This window comes from Schistocerca serialis, chromosome 6, assembly GCF_023864345.2.
Source record: "Schistocerca serialis cubense isolate TAMUIC-IGC-003099 chromosome 6, iqSchSeri2.2, whole genome shotgun sequence".
In the NCBI taxonomy this organism is placed as follows: Eukaryota; Metazoa; Arthropoda; class Insecta; order Orthoptera; family Acrididae; genus Schistocerca; species Schistocerca serialis.
Window position 1 is genome coordinate 536,378,364 of NC_064643.1, and position 19,403 is coordinate 536,397,766.

The 19,403-nt window shown below is 41.2% G+C and overlaps 1 protein-coding gene across 3 annotated transcripts in view; it reads left to right on the forward strand.

Annotated features, from left to right (window-relative positions):
- Positions 1–19,403, forward strand: part of LOC126484267 (DNA (cytosine-5)-methyltransferase 1-like) — a 265,477-nt gene that overhangs the window by 20,849 nt on the left and 225,225 nt on the right. For all 3 annotated transcript variants that reach the window (XM_050107689.1, XM_050107690.1, XM_050107691.1), the window contains exons 3-4: positions 6,049–6,222; positions 9,803–9,968. In XM_050107689.1, coding sequence (XP_049963646.1) covers positions 6,049–6,222; positions 9,803–9,968 — 340 coding nt within the window. The remainder of the gene's footprint in view (positions 1–6,048; positions 6,223–9,802; positions 9,969–19,403) is intronic.

Sequence of the window (19,403 nt, forward strand, 5' to 3'; positions counted from 1 at the left end):
TTTTAATGCCCATTACCCCCTTGTGGAGCAGTGTTTTTTCATGTAGTCAGGGCTCCTCATAGACTAGTTTCTTGTGGACTATTATATGTGTCTTCTTACAAGGGAACCTCCCCATCGCACCCCCCTCAGATTTAATTACAAGTTGGCACCGTGGATAGGCCTTGAAAAACTGAACACAGATCAATCGAGAAAACAGGAAGAAGTTGTGTGGAACTATGAAAAAAATAAGCAAAATATACAAACTGGGTAGTCCATGCGCAACATAGGCAGCATCAAGGGAACTGCAAGCTGTGAAGCGCCGTGGTCCCGTGGTTAGCGTGAGCAGCTGCGAAACGGAAGGTCTTTGGTTCAAGCCTCCCTCGAGTGAAAAATTTTTTATTTTCAGACTATTATCAAAGTTAAGGCACTCAAACATAATCAACTTCGCTCTCCAAAATTCCAGGACGTGTTCCGATTTGCTTGGACACATGCAGGATTTGACGGTCTACACACGGTAAAATTTGAAAACGTTAGAAACATATGTTTTGACAGAGCACAGGGAAAACTGTGCGACTGTGAAACTGCTGCAGTCATTTGTTGCAGTTCATGTGCAAACTCCTATGTTTTCATCACTTTTTTGGGAGTGATTATCACATCCACAAGAAAACCTAAATCGGCAACGTAGAATAATCTTTTTACCCATTCGTCAAGTGTACAAGTTAGATGGGTCGACAACATATTCCTGTCGGGTGACGCACATGCCGTCACCAGTGTCGTATAGAATATATCAGACGTGTTGTCCTGTGGAGGAATCGGTTGACGTATGACCTTGCGAGCAAATGTTTTCGGTGCCCACTGGAGAGGCACGTCATTTCGTCTACTAATCGCACGGTTTTGCGGTGCGGTGGCAAAACACAGACACTAAACTTATTACAGTGAACAGAGACGTCAATGAACGAACGGACGGATCATAACTTTGCGAGAATAAAGAAAGTAAAATTTTCACCCGAAGGAAGACTTGAACCAAGGACCTCTCCCTGCAGCGCTGCTCACGCTAACCACGGGACCACGGCGCTCCTGAGCTCACAATATCCTTAATGTTGCTTATGTTGCGCATGGACTACTCAGTTCGTATATTTTGCTGATTTTTTTCGTAGTTCCACACAACTTCTTCCTGTTTTCTCGATTGATCTGTGTTCAGTTTTTCAAGACCTATCCACTGTGCCAACTTATAACTAAATCTGAGGGGGGTGCGATGGGGAGGTTCCCTTGTTAGTGATGGTTCCTTTATACATTTCAGTGTCGCTTGTGGCCCTTTCTGTGCTGTAGCTCTTTCGCTCAGTTTTCCTCCCTTTTTCACATCATTGTACTGATTGCTGCGCAATTACCTCTGTGGCAGCGACCACTTCTTTTTGATTCTCTCTTTCCCTTCACTCCTACCAATGGCCAGGTTAATCTGCTGGCTTTCCATCACACTGATTGGCTTCTTTATACTGCCCTGCTCATGTTTACCACCTCTTTGTAAGGTCGTATTGATGAAGTCATCCGTGACATGTCATGTAAGATTATTCACACTGCCAGCATTACCATCCCACACTGGACAGGCCTCATTCAGTGCTGTCCGGTCCCATAGTGGAGCATAGCCGCTGCCATCACCATCCCTGATTGCCGTCGAGCCTTGCAACATCTTAAGCGGCACCCATCCTCCGCCAGTCTTATTACTTTTAAATACCTTTGTGCCAAAGCATGATTATTTAATCAAATGGAGCAAACAGATACCTTGGGAATGCTTTTTCCCCCCTCCCCCTCCCCCAGGTTCTTCTGTCCCTTCATCACGGGTGTGATGAAGGCGAGGTGTAGCTCTCCACTTATGTTTAGGCGTTGTCAGGCGGAATACTACAATTAGCCTTTTACTGAATGGAATGTATTCTGGCCCCCTCTTCTTCCCATGATTCAGCCCCCAGCACTGATTCTTTCGATAATAGATTGCTTCAACACCTCAATCCTCCAAAGTGACAAAATCTCCTTTCGATGTTTAACTGTATTTTGTTTCAAAGTGCTTTCCCCTCTCAGTGGAGGGACAGTACTGTGGTTTCTGTCTTTAAGCCCAGAAATGATCCCCTCCTCCCTTGATAGTTACCAGTTGATCAGTCTGACCGACATCCCCTGCAAGTTATCTGAACGGAAGGTGGCTTGTTGGCTCCACTGGGTCTTCGAATCTCGAGATCTTTTGTCTGCTTACCAGTGCAGTTTTAGGGAGAGGCAGTCTCAAATCAGTTATCAACTTCAGTTGGAAACCGCAGTTTGGCAGTCCATTTCACAGCGCCACCATCTTGTCACAGATTTCTTCGATCTTCGTGAGGGCTAAGACATGGCTTGGTGCCATTACATCTTACTTGGATTCTATGAGTGGAGTCCTTGGGGGCCCCTCCAGATTTTTATTCTCCAGTTCCTGTCCCATGCGTCGTTCGGAGTTGAGGTTGGAACTGTTCACAGCTCTCAATTAACACAGGAGAATGGCATTCCAAAAGTTTTCATATTAAGTGTCCTTCTTTTCTTATCCTATTAATGGACTCATGGCCACTGTCGGACCGTTGGTCATTCCTGCTCTGTAGGTGGATGAATTCTGTATCTGGACTAGTTCCCAATTGGAGGCCTCTGCAAAGCGGCGGCTTCAGGGTGCCATCCGGTGCATCTGCATGCTCTCTCACAGTTTTCAGTTCGCTCACCTTGAATCATGGATAGTGCATTTGTGTCACTGTACTATGGTCCATCATATTCTGGAACTCTACCTCGAAGCCCAACACCTGACTGTTGTCTGCCAGTTCTGTTTCTGAGTCTTCTTTTTGACAGCAAGATTACTTGGCTGCCCCATACGAGCCTTCTGAAGATTGGCTGTTTTCATAAAATCAGTGTCCTCTGCTTCCTTGCCCACACCTATTGGAGTGTGGATAGTTAAACTCTTCTTTGCCTCTGTAGGGCCTTAGTTATGTCCTGTCTCAACTCGGGTTGTCAAGTTTATGGGTCAGCTGCCCTTTCCACACTGCTCCTCTTGGACCTGGTCCATTATCTCGGTGTCTGTTTGGCAACAGATGCATTTTGCGCTAGCCCTGTCAAGTCTTCTGGTTGCTGCTGGGATGCCCCCCCCCCCGCCCACCCCTTCCGCCCCCCTATTGGCAGGCGGTCCCAGCTCCTAGTTTCCTATGCAGTCACTGTCCGCTCTTTCCATCCTCATTACTCCTATTTTGTTTCTGTTATGACTCAAGGATGTCACCCTCCCACTGCCCACTCTCAGGTGGGTTTACCGGTTGGACTTCATCTCTCTTCTCTTCGTCCAAATTTTCATCTTCCCACTTTGTCCTGTTCCCGTTGTCCTCTCCTGAACATCCCCTCTTATTTCCTTAGCCCTGATTTTGGATGGGTCTGTCTGCGTGTGAAAGCCTCTGTCGCTTCAGTGCTCTCTTTGTTCTGCTCTCTTTTCTGGAAGTTTTAGGATGCTATTGTTTTTACATCAATGGCTGCAAATACACCCATCATGTGGGAGAAGCCTTCACATCTTCTTTTGGTATGGAACACCAGCTCTTGCCTGCCATGTGTGGGTTGTTTGCTGCAGAAATGATGATCATTTACTGGGCCCTTTTCTTTATTAAAGAGCTACCCATCACCTTAGTTTTGGTAGTACGAACTCGATGAGTGGCCTTCAGGCTATCGCTCAATATTTTTCCAACCACCCCTTAGTTTTTGCCCTCAATGACCTCACGTATCTTGACCATGCTGCTTGTTTGGTTGATTTAATTTTGATTCCCGGCTATGTGGGTATCCTGGGTAACGAGCTCGCCGATCGTCTGGCAATGGGGGCAGTCACTTTACCCACCCCCTCGCCTATTCGTTCTCAATTATCCCTCCAAACGGATTTGTGGCATCATGTCAAATCTCTTTACGCTTAGTCATGGGCCGACTCTCTGCAGGGGTGGGGGTGTGGGGTGGGGGGCACAATGCTGTCCAATAAACTTGGTGCAATTAAGGGGCTCCTGCCATGTGGTGTTCTTCATTCCGCCTTCCCCAGTGGGAAGTTACCACCCTCTGCCATCTTGATATTGGCCATTTGAGGTTGACCCATGATTTTTTTTACTCAGTAATGAATGCCCCTTTCTTGCCCGCCTCATTTGTAGTTGCGGGGCATCCCTCATCGTGATCCATATCTTGCTGGACTGCTGCCACCTTAATGGGTATTAGTGGACAATTCTTGCATGGTTACATCTGCCTCCTCTTCCCCTTTATTTTTTTTTTACAGCCTTTCAGCTTTGCCTCTAAGCCGTCCAGGTTTCCTGCCTTTTTTTGTATATTTTGTCTGGTCTTTCGTGTCATTTTTCCCCCATTTTCCTCTATCATCTTCCTCTGGTGTTGTCCTCATTGTGTCGTGATCATGGTATGGTGCGGGGTCTGGGTGGATCGGCGGCAGTGCTTGGGCCCCATTGCATGTAGTGCCTCTGGGGCACTCCCTGCTCTGCCGCCCCCCCCCCCCCCCCCCCGCCCCCCTCTGTGTTCCCTCCTTTTCTTTGCTGTTGCTGCCATCACGATGTTCCTTCTGCCTCTTTCTTTGCCCACTTTCTTTTCTGATAGAGTGGGCTGTGCTACTGGTGTTGTTCCTCCCTTAGTTTCTGCCACATGGGATCCTAAAACCAATGATCTCACTGTTTGGACCTTCGACCCATCCACCCCTCCCCCTCCCGCCCCAACTGCAAATTGACCAAACAACTAGTTGCATTTGGAACCCTGGCTTTACCCTCTATCAATTTTCTGAACTCCCAAGTTTGTGAACTACCATTCCCTTACAGCCTTTCATCTTGTGTTCTGCCTGGATTCAATGGAAATTAGTTTCCTCCTCTTCCTTCTTTCAAAATTGTCTCCTCCCTCCCTTCATTCTACTCTGTTTATGTATTATACTTCTTTTTTGCATTGGCTGTTCTCTTTTTCATATCACACCTCTGCTTCTAATTACGTACTCTCCTCTGTTATCTTATAACTCAAGTTCTAAAATGGTGACTGATATAGTTTCAATCCTTCTGATGCCTTTTCATTAGTGTTTTCTTGCCTTCATCATGCATTGTGTGTCCCTCTTAAACTGGATGCAGAATGACTTGCATTATTTTTCCCATCTCACTTAGTTTTTGTTCTCTCTTTTCTGAAGAATGAATCCATGGTTCCAAGAGGCAGGAATACTGTTTTATCTGTTCAACTTTCTGTTGCCTCTATTTAATTAGCAGCATCAACAACAAACAGCTAAGAAAAGCATCTAATGTTGTTCACGAGATCATTTATATGTTTTTGGGGTGCATCGAAAGCTGCTTGCACATCTGACAGTTTCACTCTATTAAGAATGACGTGCCGAATTCCAACTGTTAAGAAGTCCTGCATCCAATCACAAAGCTGGTGCAACATACTCTAATCACAAATGTTTTTCACCTGGTGACTACTGAACATATGAAATGCCTTGTGTAAGGTAGTGAACATATCAATCTGGGTGCTGTGACCTGCCTTCTGGATATTTCGGTTGAAGATAACGTGCTGAGTTTCTCTAGATATCTGCCATTACTACATTGCTCTGTCTCTAATGGCCTCACCCTCCGTTGGTTGTGTTAAACCCTAATCATCCATCCTTCTGTATGAAACATAACGTGTGGCACATGTGCTGGATTTATTTATAAGGTAGTTCATAACTTTTTAAAATGTCAGCTGATGCTCAATGCCTCCTCTGCATGGTGGGTAACAATCTATCTAATTTATATTGTAGTTTTTAAAATGTTGCATAGTTGCAAAGAAATAGTTAAAAACCTCTTTAACTTTTGATCCCAGTAATAGCTCTTTATAGTTTTGTGAACTATATTCATAAGTGGAATTGCTACCCATTTCAGTGTGCACATTTCTTGTTAATGACTTTCTTTTCAGAGAGTTTCCTAAAACATACAGGTACAATTGTAGATATCCACTGTGCAAGGCATATTTAATTTTGCATTTTTCTCATTTTTTTTATTTATTATGATTATTTTTATATTTTTTTTCTTGCAGGCTCTCCACATGTGAAAGATGGTAAGGGCCAGAAGCAACTAAGCATTAAATCATTATTTCCTTCATCCAAGAAAAATAATACAGATGGAACAGCTGAAGAGCGTATGAATGTAGAGACTGGAAGCAGCCAGTTAACAAGCGTTGTGAAATCTGAAACAAAAGAAAACTTTGATAGTAAGTGTTTAATGTTCATACATGTTGTTTAGTATTGTGTTCAGTTACAATTAAGTTGGACATAAATGGAATCTATAGTGAAGGTATTGTTTGAGATCAAAAGTTTATATGGATCTACCCCTATTATTGGTGATGTATTGTGAATTGGTATGATGTTTTCATTTTAGACACAGTACACCATGAGAGCATGCATGGCCACTGAAAGCTACTGAATGAAACTCTTTAAATACCATATAATACTCATGTCCTTGATTTGAAGTAATTTAGACTAGTGTTGGTATTTACAGTGGTATATACTGATAGTTATGAGATGAGAAGATTGCTTGGATGTTCATTTTCCCTTAAGCTGACATTGAGCTGTGTGGGCTTGATAGCCAATTTCCTCGCTCTGGGATCATCTTTGCCTCTTAACTTTGGACCTTGCGAGTGGCACCCTCGCTAGCGATAAAAGCGTGATGTGGGAAGGTTTTTGGATCAGAGAGGTTGGTAAGGAACTAGAATTTTTTATCCTAGCGTGGTTTGATGGCTATGTGGAGTTGTTTTTGATTAGTTCAATGCTAGCGGAGGCAGCACAGTCTCTTGGTGTCTTAAGGAGCGGAAGATCAGTCCCATCCTGCCAATGCTAAGTAAATTGTCTGTGGCTCTTGTCTCTCCTCATCCTCCTCTTTCACCTTATGGTGAGTTTTGTGTTCTGAAATCAGGTTGTTCGTTACGAATGTTGTTTATTGAAGGTCTTTGACTTGCCTGCCCCCCTCCCCCCCTTGTTTTAAAAGGAAACCTGTACTTAGTTACGACCTATGAGAATATGTTTTATAATTAATGGTGAAAAGATGTTTTATAATTAATGGCAGTTGTATATGAGGAATTTTGCTAAGCTTGCTCGGTACGTTAAATGGTTACTGATGATAACGACGACACCCCCCTCCCCCTCCCCCTCCCGTCCAAAGAAAAGAGGGAGGGGATGACCACACCACTGTACCTGGTTATGTGCTGTTTATTTAAAGCTGTTTTTCTTTATTTGATGCCAAGCTCTATAAGGCTGTGATACCACTACAGCAGATGTGACACGAGACATAGTTCCTCATTCCATTGCAGCCCCCTTAGCAGACATACCTAACTCGCATTGGTTAGAAGAAGAGGAACCATTCCAGAGTATTCACAAGTTTTTTCAACATTTTCAGTGGCAGGGAAAGCAGTATCACCTTGAAGGTACTTGGTGGTGTGGAAATCGGAATGAATGTTTGCTGGGCTTGAGGGACAACATCCATCGTCAGTAAAACTGATTATGTGACTGTGTCATATCTCCTGATTTTCACAGTGTTAATACTTAGGACACATCTTTGTATATATCATGATGCTTTGTTTGATTTGTAGTGACCCAGCTAATTGTCAGTTCATGTTATTTTATTTCTGCGTAAATTAAATCTCATCTGAAAGTGGGACAGTGCGGTGGTGCAGTGATTAACAGGATAAAATTGTAGGGCAAGACAATCCTCTCAATTGCAAAAGTTGTGATTAAATTGTTGTACTTCTTGTGTCTGTGTGTCGTGTTGACTACTGTTTCAATGTTTCTCATTGGACAGATCTTCTGCACCAGGGTGATGTTACCCAAAACATTAATTTCCTTTTTCCTGAAATAAGATTCAAAAATTATTTCCTTCTGTGCCTACAACTCCCCCTTGCCTGATGGCTGCAGTGTTTTCACGGCTGAGCTGGTGGCTGTATCTCGTGCTCTTGAGCACATCTGTTCATGCCCTGGGGAGTCGTTTCTTCTGTGTGCTGACTCCTTGAGCAGCCTACAAGATATTGACCAATGCTAGCCTCGTCATCCTTTGGTAGCGACCATCCAGGAGTCAATCTATGCCCTGGAACGGTCCAATCGTTCAGTGGTGTTTGTCTGGATCCCAGGTCACGTCGGATTCCCAGGGAACAAACTTAACAGGCTACGAGGAAACACCGCTTATGGAGATTGGCTTCTCTGCAACTGAACTGCATTCAGTACTATGCCGCAAGGTTTTGCGGCTTTGGGAGGCGGAATGTTATAACCTCAGTATACACAACAAAATGCATGCCATTAAGGAGACTACGAATGTGGGGAAAACCTCCACACGGGCCTCTCGCAGGGACTCTGTGGTTCTCTGCTGGCTCCGCATTGGAGATGCCTGGGTGACACACGGCTACCTCCTGTGCCGTGATGACCCACCTCAGTGTCAGTGCAGCACCTGGCTGAGAGTGGCCCATATCTTGGTGAGCTGCCATTTTTTTGGCTGCCCTGGGACGAACTTTTCAGTTACCGGACTCGTTGCCTTTAATTTTAGCTGACGACGACTCATCATCTAATTTAGTTTTAGGTTTTATATGTTATGGTGGCTTTTATCATTCTATATAAATTTTAGCTCATGTCCTTTGTCCCTTTGTGTTCTGCTCTCTAATGATTTAGGGTGGATGTTTTAATTGTCACAGAGTGGCTGGATTTTCCTTTCTGTTCTTGTAGTCGGCCAGCCACGGTCATCTGCTCTCTTGTTTTTCCCCTTCTACATGTTCCTTGCTTCTGTCTGTGGTTTTCTTTTCCTGTTTTGCCCATAGTAGTGTTGGTTGTCCTTCTGTTCCTCTTCTGGTTCTTCCTTTCTCTTGTTATTGTGCTGTACGTCTCCTTTCTTTTCTTCTTTTTCTTGTGTAATTATTTTACAGGGATCAAGGGACCGATGACCTTGTAGTTTGGTCCCTTCCCTCCCCCCTCCGTCCTTAAAAAACCAACATACAAACAATCAATCCCATCGGCATTCCAGAATTGGATCCATTTTTATATTGATATGACTACCATCCAGCTATCGACCAGGATGAACGGTCACTGCCAAGCTGTGGCAGAGAGCATGATAGACCATCCTATGGTAACATGCTTGATTTCAGTGGTTGTATTACAACCAGGGGCCATCTGGATGCTTCCCTCCACCACCAGCTTTTCCGATCTACACAGATTGGAGCTATCCTTAAAATACATTCCCCACTCCTGAAATTATCGTGGCCTCAGCCTACGGTAACCTACTGTCCGCATACTCTCAACTCCACAGTTTGTGCCCACTCTGTCCTATCACCACTTTCTTGTTCACATACCCTTACCCTCACTGTTTTCTGCCCTCTGCTAATGCATGCACCCATCTTTACCCTTTCCCACTCTTCCCTTTTTCCACTCTCCCCCTTCCTCACAGACTCCCAAAGCTGCACCTGGCAATCCTGTCATGCATCCATCCAGTCCCTACACGCTCTGTCAGACAGTGCTCTTTCCTCCCCCAACCTGTACCCTGTTATCCCTCCCCCTTCCCCACCTCATTCTAGAATGCTGCGTTCATTCAATGTGACAGCTGCATTCTGGTCCAACCTGCCAGAGATGGCAGCCGTGTGTGTGTGTGTGTGTGTGTGTGTGTGTGTGTGTGTGTGTGTGTGTGTGTGTGTGTTGGTGTGTGTGTGTGTTTTAGAGAGAGAGAGAGAGAGAGAGAGAGAGAGAGAGAGAGAGAGAGAGAGATTTGTTCTTGTTGTTGTTTGGGTAAAGAGTGAAGTAATAATTTTTGTTCTATTAAAGGTTGCTCTTCATTGAACAAACATGAAACGGAAAATGGTGAAAGTTCAACATCTGTTGATACTTCTAGCATGAAAAAAGAGGTATCTGTTGATTCTGAAGGAACTTCAGCACCACATCCACAGGAAAAGAAACCAAGACTAGCAGAATGTGAGCCAAGTGGAAAAGAGTAAGACAAATTGATTTATCAGCTTACTGTGTTTAGGGTGCTGGAATTTTCTATGAATAGTAGCAACAACCATAGTGTTACCTGCTTTCCTGTAGATGCATTGAAGTTGCTGATGGCAGACATCTTCAAAATATTCTGCAGTACTTTATTATTAATTACAAAGTCCACTGCTAGATTTCCAGGTACAAATCGTTTTCCTCAAATTCCAATACACTTTCTAATACATTCTTGAAGAAAATTTTTACGGTTTCAGCTGAAGTTGAGTATACGTAACCGTATTAATTTATCATCAATCATACTTGTTAGTCATTCAACATATTTTGCTTTTGCATCTTTTATGTAATCACCAGCCATTGGATTGTATTGTCCATCTTTTCTTGTATTTGGAATTCAGTGAATTTCCTTGGACCACGAACCATCCATGCCAAATGACTTGCTGACCTAAATTTCCTTTCATTGCAGTCATAATTATAACTGCCTTTCTTGTTTGTTTGCTGATCAGTTTGCTTTTCAATTCTTTATAGTGATTTCTAACATGCATCTATCCATTTCATGCGAAGCAGTCATCAGTGTTTTAAAGATTTCCGCACTGAAAGTACAGGTATTATGACAACAATTTAGAATTGGTAGAGGGGAAACTACAGCCATAATTTTTCCCGAGGGCATGCAGCTTTACTGTATGATTACATGATGATGGCGTCCTCTTGGGTAAAATATTCCGGAGGTAAAATAGTCCCCCATTCGGATCTCCGGGCGGGGACTACTCAAGAGGACGTCCTTATCAGGAGAAAGAAAACTGGCGTTCTACGGATCGGAGCGTGGAATGTCAGATCCCTTAATCGGGCAGGTAGGTTAGAAAATTTAAAAAGGGAAATGGATAGGTTGAAATTAGATATAGTGGGAATTAGTGAAGTTCAGTGGCAGGAGGAACAAGACTTCTGGTCAGGTGACTACAGGGTTATAAACACAAAATCAAATAGGGGTAATGCAGGAGAAGGTTTAATAATGAATAGGAAAATAGGAATGCGGGTAAGCTACTACAAACAGCATAGTGAACGCATTATTGTGGCCAAGATAGATACGAAGCCCACACCTACTACAGTAGTACAAGTTTATATGCCAACTAGCTCTGCAGATGACGAAGAAATTGAAGAAATGTATGATGAAATAAAAGAAATTATTCAGATTGTGAAGGGAGACGAAAATTTAATAGTCCTGGGTGACTGGAATTCGAGTGTAGGAAAAGGGAGAGAAGGAAACATAGTAGGTGAATATGGATTGGGGGACAGAAATGAAAGAGGAAGCCGCCTGGTAGAATTTTGCACAGAGCACAACATAATCATAACTAACACTTGGTTTAAGAATCATGAAAGAAGGTTGTATACATGGAAAAACCCTGGAGATACTAAAAGGTATCAGATAGATTATATAATGGTAACACAGAGATTTAGGAACCAGGTTTTAAATTGTAAGACATTTCCAGGGGCAGATGTGGACGCTGACCACAATCTATTGGTTATGACCTGTAGATTAAAACTGAAGAAACTGCAAAAAGGTGGGAATTTAAGGAGATGGGACCTGGATAAACTAAAAGAACCAGAGGTTGTACAGAGATTCAGGGAGAGCATAAGGGAGCAATTGACAGGAATGGGGGAAATAAATACAGTAGAAGAAGAATGGGTAGCTTTGAGGGATGAAGTAGTGAAGGCAGCAGAGGATCAAGTAGGTAAAAAGACGAGGGCTAGTAGAAATCCTTGGGTAACAGAAGAAATATTGAATTTAATTGATGAAAGGAGAAAATATAAAAATGCAGTAAGTGAAACAGGCAAAAAGGAATACAAACGTCTCAAAAATGAGATCGACAGGAAGTGCAAAATGGCTAAGCAGGAATGGCTAGAGGACAAATGTAAGGATGTAGAGGCCTATCTCACTAGGGGTAAGATAGATACCGCCTACAGGAAAATTAAAGAGACCTTTGGAGATAAGAGAACGACTTGTATGAATATCAAGAGCTCAGATGGAAACCTAGTTCTAAGCAAAGAAGGGAAAGCAGAAAGGTGGAAGGAGTATATAGAGGGTCTATACAAGGGCGATGTACTTGAGGACAATATTATGGAAATGGAAGAGGATGTAGATGAAGATGAAATGGGAGATACGATACTGCGTGAAGAGTTTGACAGAGCACTGAAAGACCTGAGTCGAAACAAGGCCCCCGGAGTAGACAATATTCCATTGGAACTACTGACGGCCGTGGGAGAGCCAGTCCTGACAAAACTCTACCATCTGGTGAGCAAGATGTATGAAACAGGTGAAATAACCTCAGACTTCAAGAAGAATATAATAATTCCAATCCCAAAGAAAGCAGGTGTTGACAGATGTGAAAATTACCGAACTATCAGCTTAACAAGTCACAGCTGCAAAATACTAACACGAATTCTTTACAGACGAATGGAAAAACTAGTAGAAGCCAACCTCGGGGAAGATAAGTTTGGATTCCGTAGAAACACTGGAACACGTGAGGCAATACTGACCTTACGACTTATCTTAGAAGAAAGATTAAGGAAAGGCAAACCTACGTTTCTAGCATTTGTAGACTTAGAGAAAGCTTTTGACAATGTTGACTGGAATACTCTCTTTCAAATTCTAAAGGTGGCAGGGGTAAAATACAGGGAGCGAAAGGCTATTTACAATTTGTACAGAAACCAGATGGCAGTTATAAGAGTCGAGGGACATGAAAGGGAAGCAGTGGTTGGGAAGGGAGTAAGACAGGGTTGTAGCCTCTCCCCGATGTTATTCAATCTGTATATTGAGCAAGCAGTAAAGGAAACAAAAGAAAAATTCGGAGTAGGTATTAAAATTCATGGAGAAGAAATAAAAACTTTGAGGTTCGCCGATGACATTGTAATTCTGTCAGAGACAGTTAAGGACTTGGAAGAGCAGTTGAATGGAATGGACAGTGTCTTGAAAGGAGGATATAAGATGAACATCAACAAAAGCAAAACAAGGATAATGGAATGTAGTCTAATTAAGTCGGGTGATGCTGAGGGAAGTAGATTAGGAAATGAGGCACTTAAAGTAGTAAAGGAGTTTTGCTATTTGGGGAGCAAAATAACTGATGATGGTCGAAGTAGAGAGGATATAAAATGTAGGCTGGCAATGGCAAGGAAAGCGTTTCTGAAGAAGAGAAATTTGTTAACATCGAGTATTGATTTAAGTGTCAGGAAGTCATTTCTGAAAGTATTTGTATGGAGTGTAGCCATGTATGGAAGTGAAACATGGACGATAAATAGTTTGGACAAGAAGAGAATAGAAGCTTTCAAAATGTGGTGCTACAGAAGAATGCTGAAGATTAGATGGGTAGATCACATAACTAATGAGGAAGTATTGAATAGGATTGGGGAGAAGAGAAGTTTGTGGCACAACTTGACCAGAAGAAGGGATCGGTTGGTAGGACATGTTCTGAGGCATCAAGGGATCACCAATTTAGTATTGGAGGGCAGCGTGGAGGGTAAAAATCGTAGAGGGAGACCAAGAGATGAATATACTAAGCAGATTCAGAAGGATGTAGGTTGCAGTAGGTACTGGGAGATGAAAAAGCTTGCACAGGATAGAGTAGCATGGAGAGCTGCATCAAACCAGTCTCAGGACTGAAGACCACAACAACAACAACAACAATAAACTTTTCTGGTTCCTGTGTACTAGAAGTCTCAAAAATATTCCATGCCATTATTACTTTTCTGTTTATTTGTAAACTGCCCTAAACCCAACAACAAATAAATTGGTTCTGTGATTTCATTGTTAATTTGTGCTGTTTCCTTTCCATAATGTTGATTATAATAAGTAATTTTTCAGGCCTACCTTGCTAACAACAACTAACAAACCAAAAGTACTGGAGACCTGGGAGATGTTGTGGATTAAAGCTCCCTCTTAGTGTGTTGAAATTTAGTTGACACCTGCACACTTATGGACTTCCTTTAACTTGCAAATTTAAGACGATAATACAAAATTTAAATTAATTTTTACCCTTAAATTATTATTTTTTTTTCTTTCTTATTTGGAAAGTAACAGGACGCTATCTCTTTTGTCATAGTACCAGATACTACTGATGTAATTATAAACAGCATCTTCTCTGCTTCAGCTATCTGTATTATGTAAATATTTATTACTAAAAATGTATAAAAATAGATAGCATTTTTTTTCCGAGTTTTTACGAATTTACTTGCAAACCTCCATCCAGAAACTTTTACGAAATATTGTTTGGTTAATGTTAGTTAATAGACAGTGCAAGCACAGTGGGCAATATTTTTCTGTGTAAACTATTAAAAATTTTTGAAAATTCTGCATATTTTGCTTCACTGAATTTCTAGTTTAAAATATGCACTGTTCCCAGCACTCCTCTGTTTATAACAAACGAGTGAGAACTTGCACATAAAGCATTCTGCGTCGAGTTTTGTGTTTGGTGTGAACTAGATACAATATCAATGAGACGTTTGGACTATGAAAAAAGACACAAGGAGGTGGTGTTTAAGAAAAGTGAAAAACATTTCACAGTTGTTGGAAATCTGTTAAAGGTATTGCAAAAATATCTTGGGCCTCAAGTAATGGTATTAGCATCACAGCCATTGTGCAGGAATTGCTACACTCACTACAAGAAGAAATTTAGTGACAACCCACCTCAACAATCACCATCACCTGAATGTGAAACTTAAGAAGACAATGCACATATTTATATTCCTGGATTCCTGGGGGTGAAGTTTTTGATGGATTGAATGCTAGCATTTCTGCTGTAGTCCCTACTACATCCCCCCTTAAACGCCCAGGAAAAGTAAGAAGTACAAGAAGAAAACAAGTGTGTAAAAAGAAAAGTGGAAAAAATTGAAACAAGTTTGACACAAGTAACATTTTCAAAATTTTGTGAAGTGTGTAATGTAGACGCACTTGGTGCAGGACCTGAAGAAGGTGATATGTGCAGGAAACGTGATATGTGGTTTTAAAACCTAAATACTGCTATCACAGCGGCCACCTATACTGAGAAAGTTCAGTTACTGACACCGACACCACGTAGCTACACCAAGCAGCAGATACAGAAATACGTACCCACTTCCTCACATTATTTGATTTCAAAAGCTTGTAAAATGAAGAATGAGAAAGGTATTTGAGCATGCCCAGATTCTTACTGTGGGCATCTGTTGAAAGGTGATACACTTACTGTTGCTCTTGAATATTACCTTAGTGATCACAAAGATTGTAGTAGGCAAAGTCCTCACCAGGCTGATGTTATCCCTGTTAGTGAAAATGGTGGAAAAAGTTAAAAAGGTAAAAAGATATATGACAAGATCAATAAGAGAAGCATATCTCCTAATGAAAAAGGAGAATTTAAAAATTGGTCTCACAAAATTCTACTCCTTACAGCCAAATGGTAAAATGCCAGCCAGTGAAAGAAGTATGCACATGTATTTACTGCACTAAATTGAAACTTTTGTTTTACAATAAGCAGTGTCATAGGAAAGAAGTCCACAAGAGATAGACCTGATGCTTTAGTGTATATGTCAAGACCCGCTGGACAAATGTTGGTTGTAGGAGTGTGCAATGTGTCCTGGTGCTGAAGTGATGACTATTAAAGCATTACACTCTCAGGATACTGACAGTGACATAACCTATGCACTGTGGGAGGGAAGAGAGTTGGTGAAGAAGATAGTAGAACCAGAGAAGTTTGTTACAGAGGTTAGGCGTTGGGTCACGAAAGGAATGGCTCACCATCATGTCCGAGGATTCAGAGACAGGCCATAGCAGAAGTAAAATCATCAACCAGTCATGGAAAAAGTGCATGTGATGGTATAGGAGGTATCTGTAAACATCGTCCAACAAGATTAAATCTCCAGCATGAAGCTGTTGATGCTATGAGATGCTGCTGGTTTTGTATACACCATATCAACATTAGTAACAAATATGAAACTCTTAATTCTAAATGAAAGTACATTAAGGAAATTCCATTTAAAAAAGAGAGAAGAGTGGTCTGCTATGAAGCCTGCAGTAGGAATTTGATTGAGCCATTTAATTCCTTGTGTGTATGACAATCACTGGTGGGTAGGACAGTTAATAAGTCTCTCTCATGAGCTGCAAGGTATAACTGCCTCCTTTATGAACAGGGCCTTGCTAATGCTTTCAAATGGCCATCATTAAAAGGTCAGTGTGCAGTTCCCATTTCCCAAGTACTGCTCTTATTGGATCATCCTTGTCCGTGTGTAAATTCAGCTCGGCTATACAAGTTAAAAGGGAAGCAGGTGGAAAAAAAAGAAAAACAGATGAACTCTTTTCAACAGAACAGTGTTGATTGTTACATTGTAAGCAACTTTGATTCATGGAAAGTCATGAAGAAGTAAAATTATGACAGAAGACAATAATAATTTGTGAATAATATCATAAAAAGAAAACCGGGTATAAATACTCCATACATCTCATTTTTGCTATAAAATTCTTTTGAACAAAATTATGAATTGTTTTCCCACTCATTTTTGATGTTGTAAAGTAATTATTTTGATTCAGAAATACCAGTTTTGCATGACATTTACTTAAAATCAGCACTCAGTTTAAATATTTAGGTGTCCATGATTTTTTTGACCTTGAGAGCAGAGCTAGGTCTACCTAAAACTTTCTCACGTTTTGTACAGACAAGTATTGACACTCTGATTGTACATTCCCTAAATATAATACCAACTAATGTGCCATGAAATTTTAGAACATGTGGAATGGAGTTTTTGGAGAAAATAATTTCTAAATAACCAAAAAATTTCAGATTCTTTCATCTTTATGCGCAAATGTTTTGACAATTTAAAAGTTTCATGCGTTGATGTCATAGCTGACAGTTAGCACTCCTTCCACTTTATTATTTCTCAAGACAGTTAACATCCTGTGACTATTTATATTTTCAAAACATAATTTTGAAACTCACCAAAAAGTCACAAATTTTCATAGTTTATTTTTACAAAAAAACTGGAAAAAGAGCTCAGAAGTGTTTATTTATTAATCATGTCTCATAGTATTGGGGAAAAAAGTATTTATTGAAAATACATTCAGATCTCTCTCTCTCTCTTTCGGTTTCTTTATTACAATTTTTCAATTTTCCCTTTTTGTTACGACATTTTCACAAATACTTTCATTTCGAGAGGACTGTGGTGTTTTAACAGATCATCAGAAAATCAAAATATTATAGTTTTGTAGAGGTATCATGTGGAACTTCAACATACATTTTTTTTCAGCAAACTTTGAAATAGTGATGTGACACATTCACTCTCGACCTGTATGATTTGAGATGCAATCGCCCAGATATTTTAGTTTCATAACATTATGATTTGAAGTAAATAGTATATAACAGTGAATTTTGGTTGTGATCAGAGATGAATTACATACATTGTGTGGACGAAACTTTCTTTAGTTTTTGCTGTTACAGAATTTTTGTGTTTTTATTATTACCTGTAGCCTAGCAATATCTAGATTAGATGGGAACGTGACTGTTTGATGGTGAATCGGTGACACCACCAAATGTGAAAGCAAAAATTGATTGTGGTGAGAGATTGACCTGTAGCATAGCCCGAGGTGTAGGTTGGGTTGGGAGGGGGCCCAAATATTGGTTGTCAGTTGGCGAAGTGAATAAATGTGAAAGCTAGAAACTGGTTCTGTTGTTTGACTGACATGTAGCATAGGCCAAGGTATATGTAAGAGTGATGTCTCTCTGCCTGAAAGATTAGTGGCAGTGATAAATAGATAATAGTGTAAGTTCTGTTAATAGTTATTTCTGTGTTGCGCAGATTCTTTTGATCTAACCACATAGAAAGGGGGTCGGTTTGCTTAAGGGAGGATATTTCATCCTAACCTAAAGAAAAATTTACTAAGGCGTATTTATTTTCAGAGATATTATGTTTCAATTTTCTGACCCGAGTTTGTCTGTAGTCACCATAATTATTAAAGTTGCACTTGGTGTTCTTGTAAGTATCCAATGGGAAATACTGAAACAGATGAGTTGAGCCTCTTTTGAGTGGACAATTCGATTTTACTCCTTTGTGTTTTCAGTTACAGCCTCCGAAAGAGTTTTTTACAGGGATCTTGTCCTTTTGGAATACGAATGCAGTTAACTGGTGTAGCTTGCACAGTTTTGTAGCTATTCATGGAAAGTGTCCAAAGTGTGATGGGGATATGAGCCTTATTTGTCACACAAAAGATACAGATGGGGTGCAGTGGATAAATCAGTGAATCAATTTTCGACATAATCACCCTTTATTTCAATACGACTTCACATCTGTGAATTAACAACTCGGTGCTTTTCAAAAAGTAAAACGATTTCCCATGTTTGCACCCCTCCCCCCATATAGTGTAGTCAATGAAGATTAACATATTCTGGCCCTCCTTAGCTTCTATAATTATCTAGTCACACCTTGATTACCTGCATACTGTTGCTCAACTTCTAGAGACTTTACACCAACTCTTACATGGTATTAGTTGGAGAGGTGTGGCATGATCTGTGCATAAGGGGAAGTGGTCATGTGGGGGGGGGGACTGCAAGCAGGAGGAAGGTTGTGCACCTTGCTACCAACCATCTAAAAGATATTGCAGTATTAAACACATCTGCAGCTGATACTTAATCTGCTCATGTAAGTGATGCTCTTGTTAATAGCCATTGTTGGTGTCCTGTGAAATACCATTGCTCTTACATTGTTTCTCTCACTGTCTCCCTTCAAGGAACGGGAAAGCCAGCACAATCACCTCAAGGTGGCCCACAGCGCAACCCACTGAAGCACAATTGCCAACAACCTTCTGCCTCCATGTTACTACTAGAGCTCCACACATGCATTGCTCTACATGAGGCGTTGCCTGCTTACCTTGTGCACGGAGATCGAACCAGCGAGTCTTTCATACTAAACCTCTAGCCAACCCGGGATGCAAGGTGACACACTCGTGGCAGAAAACCTACCTTAGTGTTTTGTGCTGGCATACGTTTAGCACAAATCTGACAGTTTCTTACTGTATCTTTAATGTCTCTGTCCATTCCTTACCAAATAAACTTGCTGCAAATTTTTTGCCAGGTTTGTAAACAACCAGAATGTCCACGTACTGGACACTCATGAAAATATTTAAATCTGTATGAAATTAGCTCTGTTGGTACCACCACCCGAGGCTTTCCATCAACTTTTGGTGTACTTCACAACATGTTCCTTAGGTGAGTAGGGTGGCTCCAACTCTCCACTATGTAGCTGTTCCTTAATACCCTTGATGACTACACCTGGTCTTGATGCTCCTTAATCCATTTATACAGTGACGGAAAGTCCATCAAAATTAACTTGCTCAGGGTGAGAGGGCTTACTTGGTAAAGTCCCCTTTGTGTGAACAGCCTCAAACCTACCAGGTGTAGAAGTATGAAACTGGAATTTTCCAAGAGAC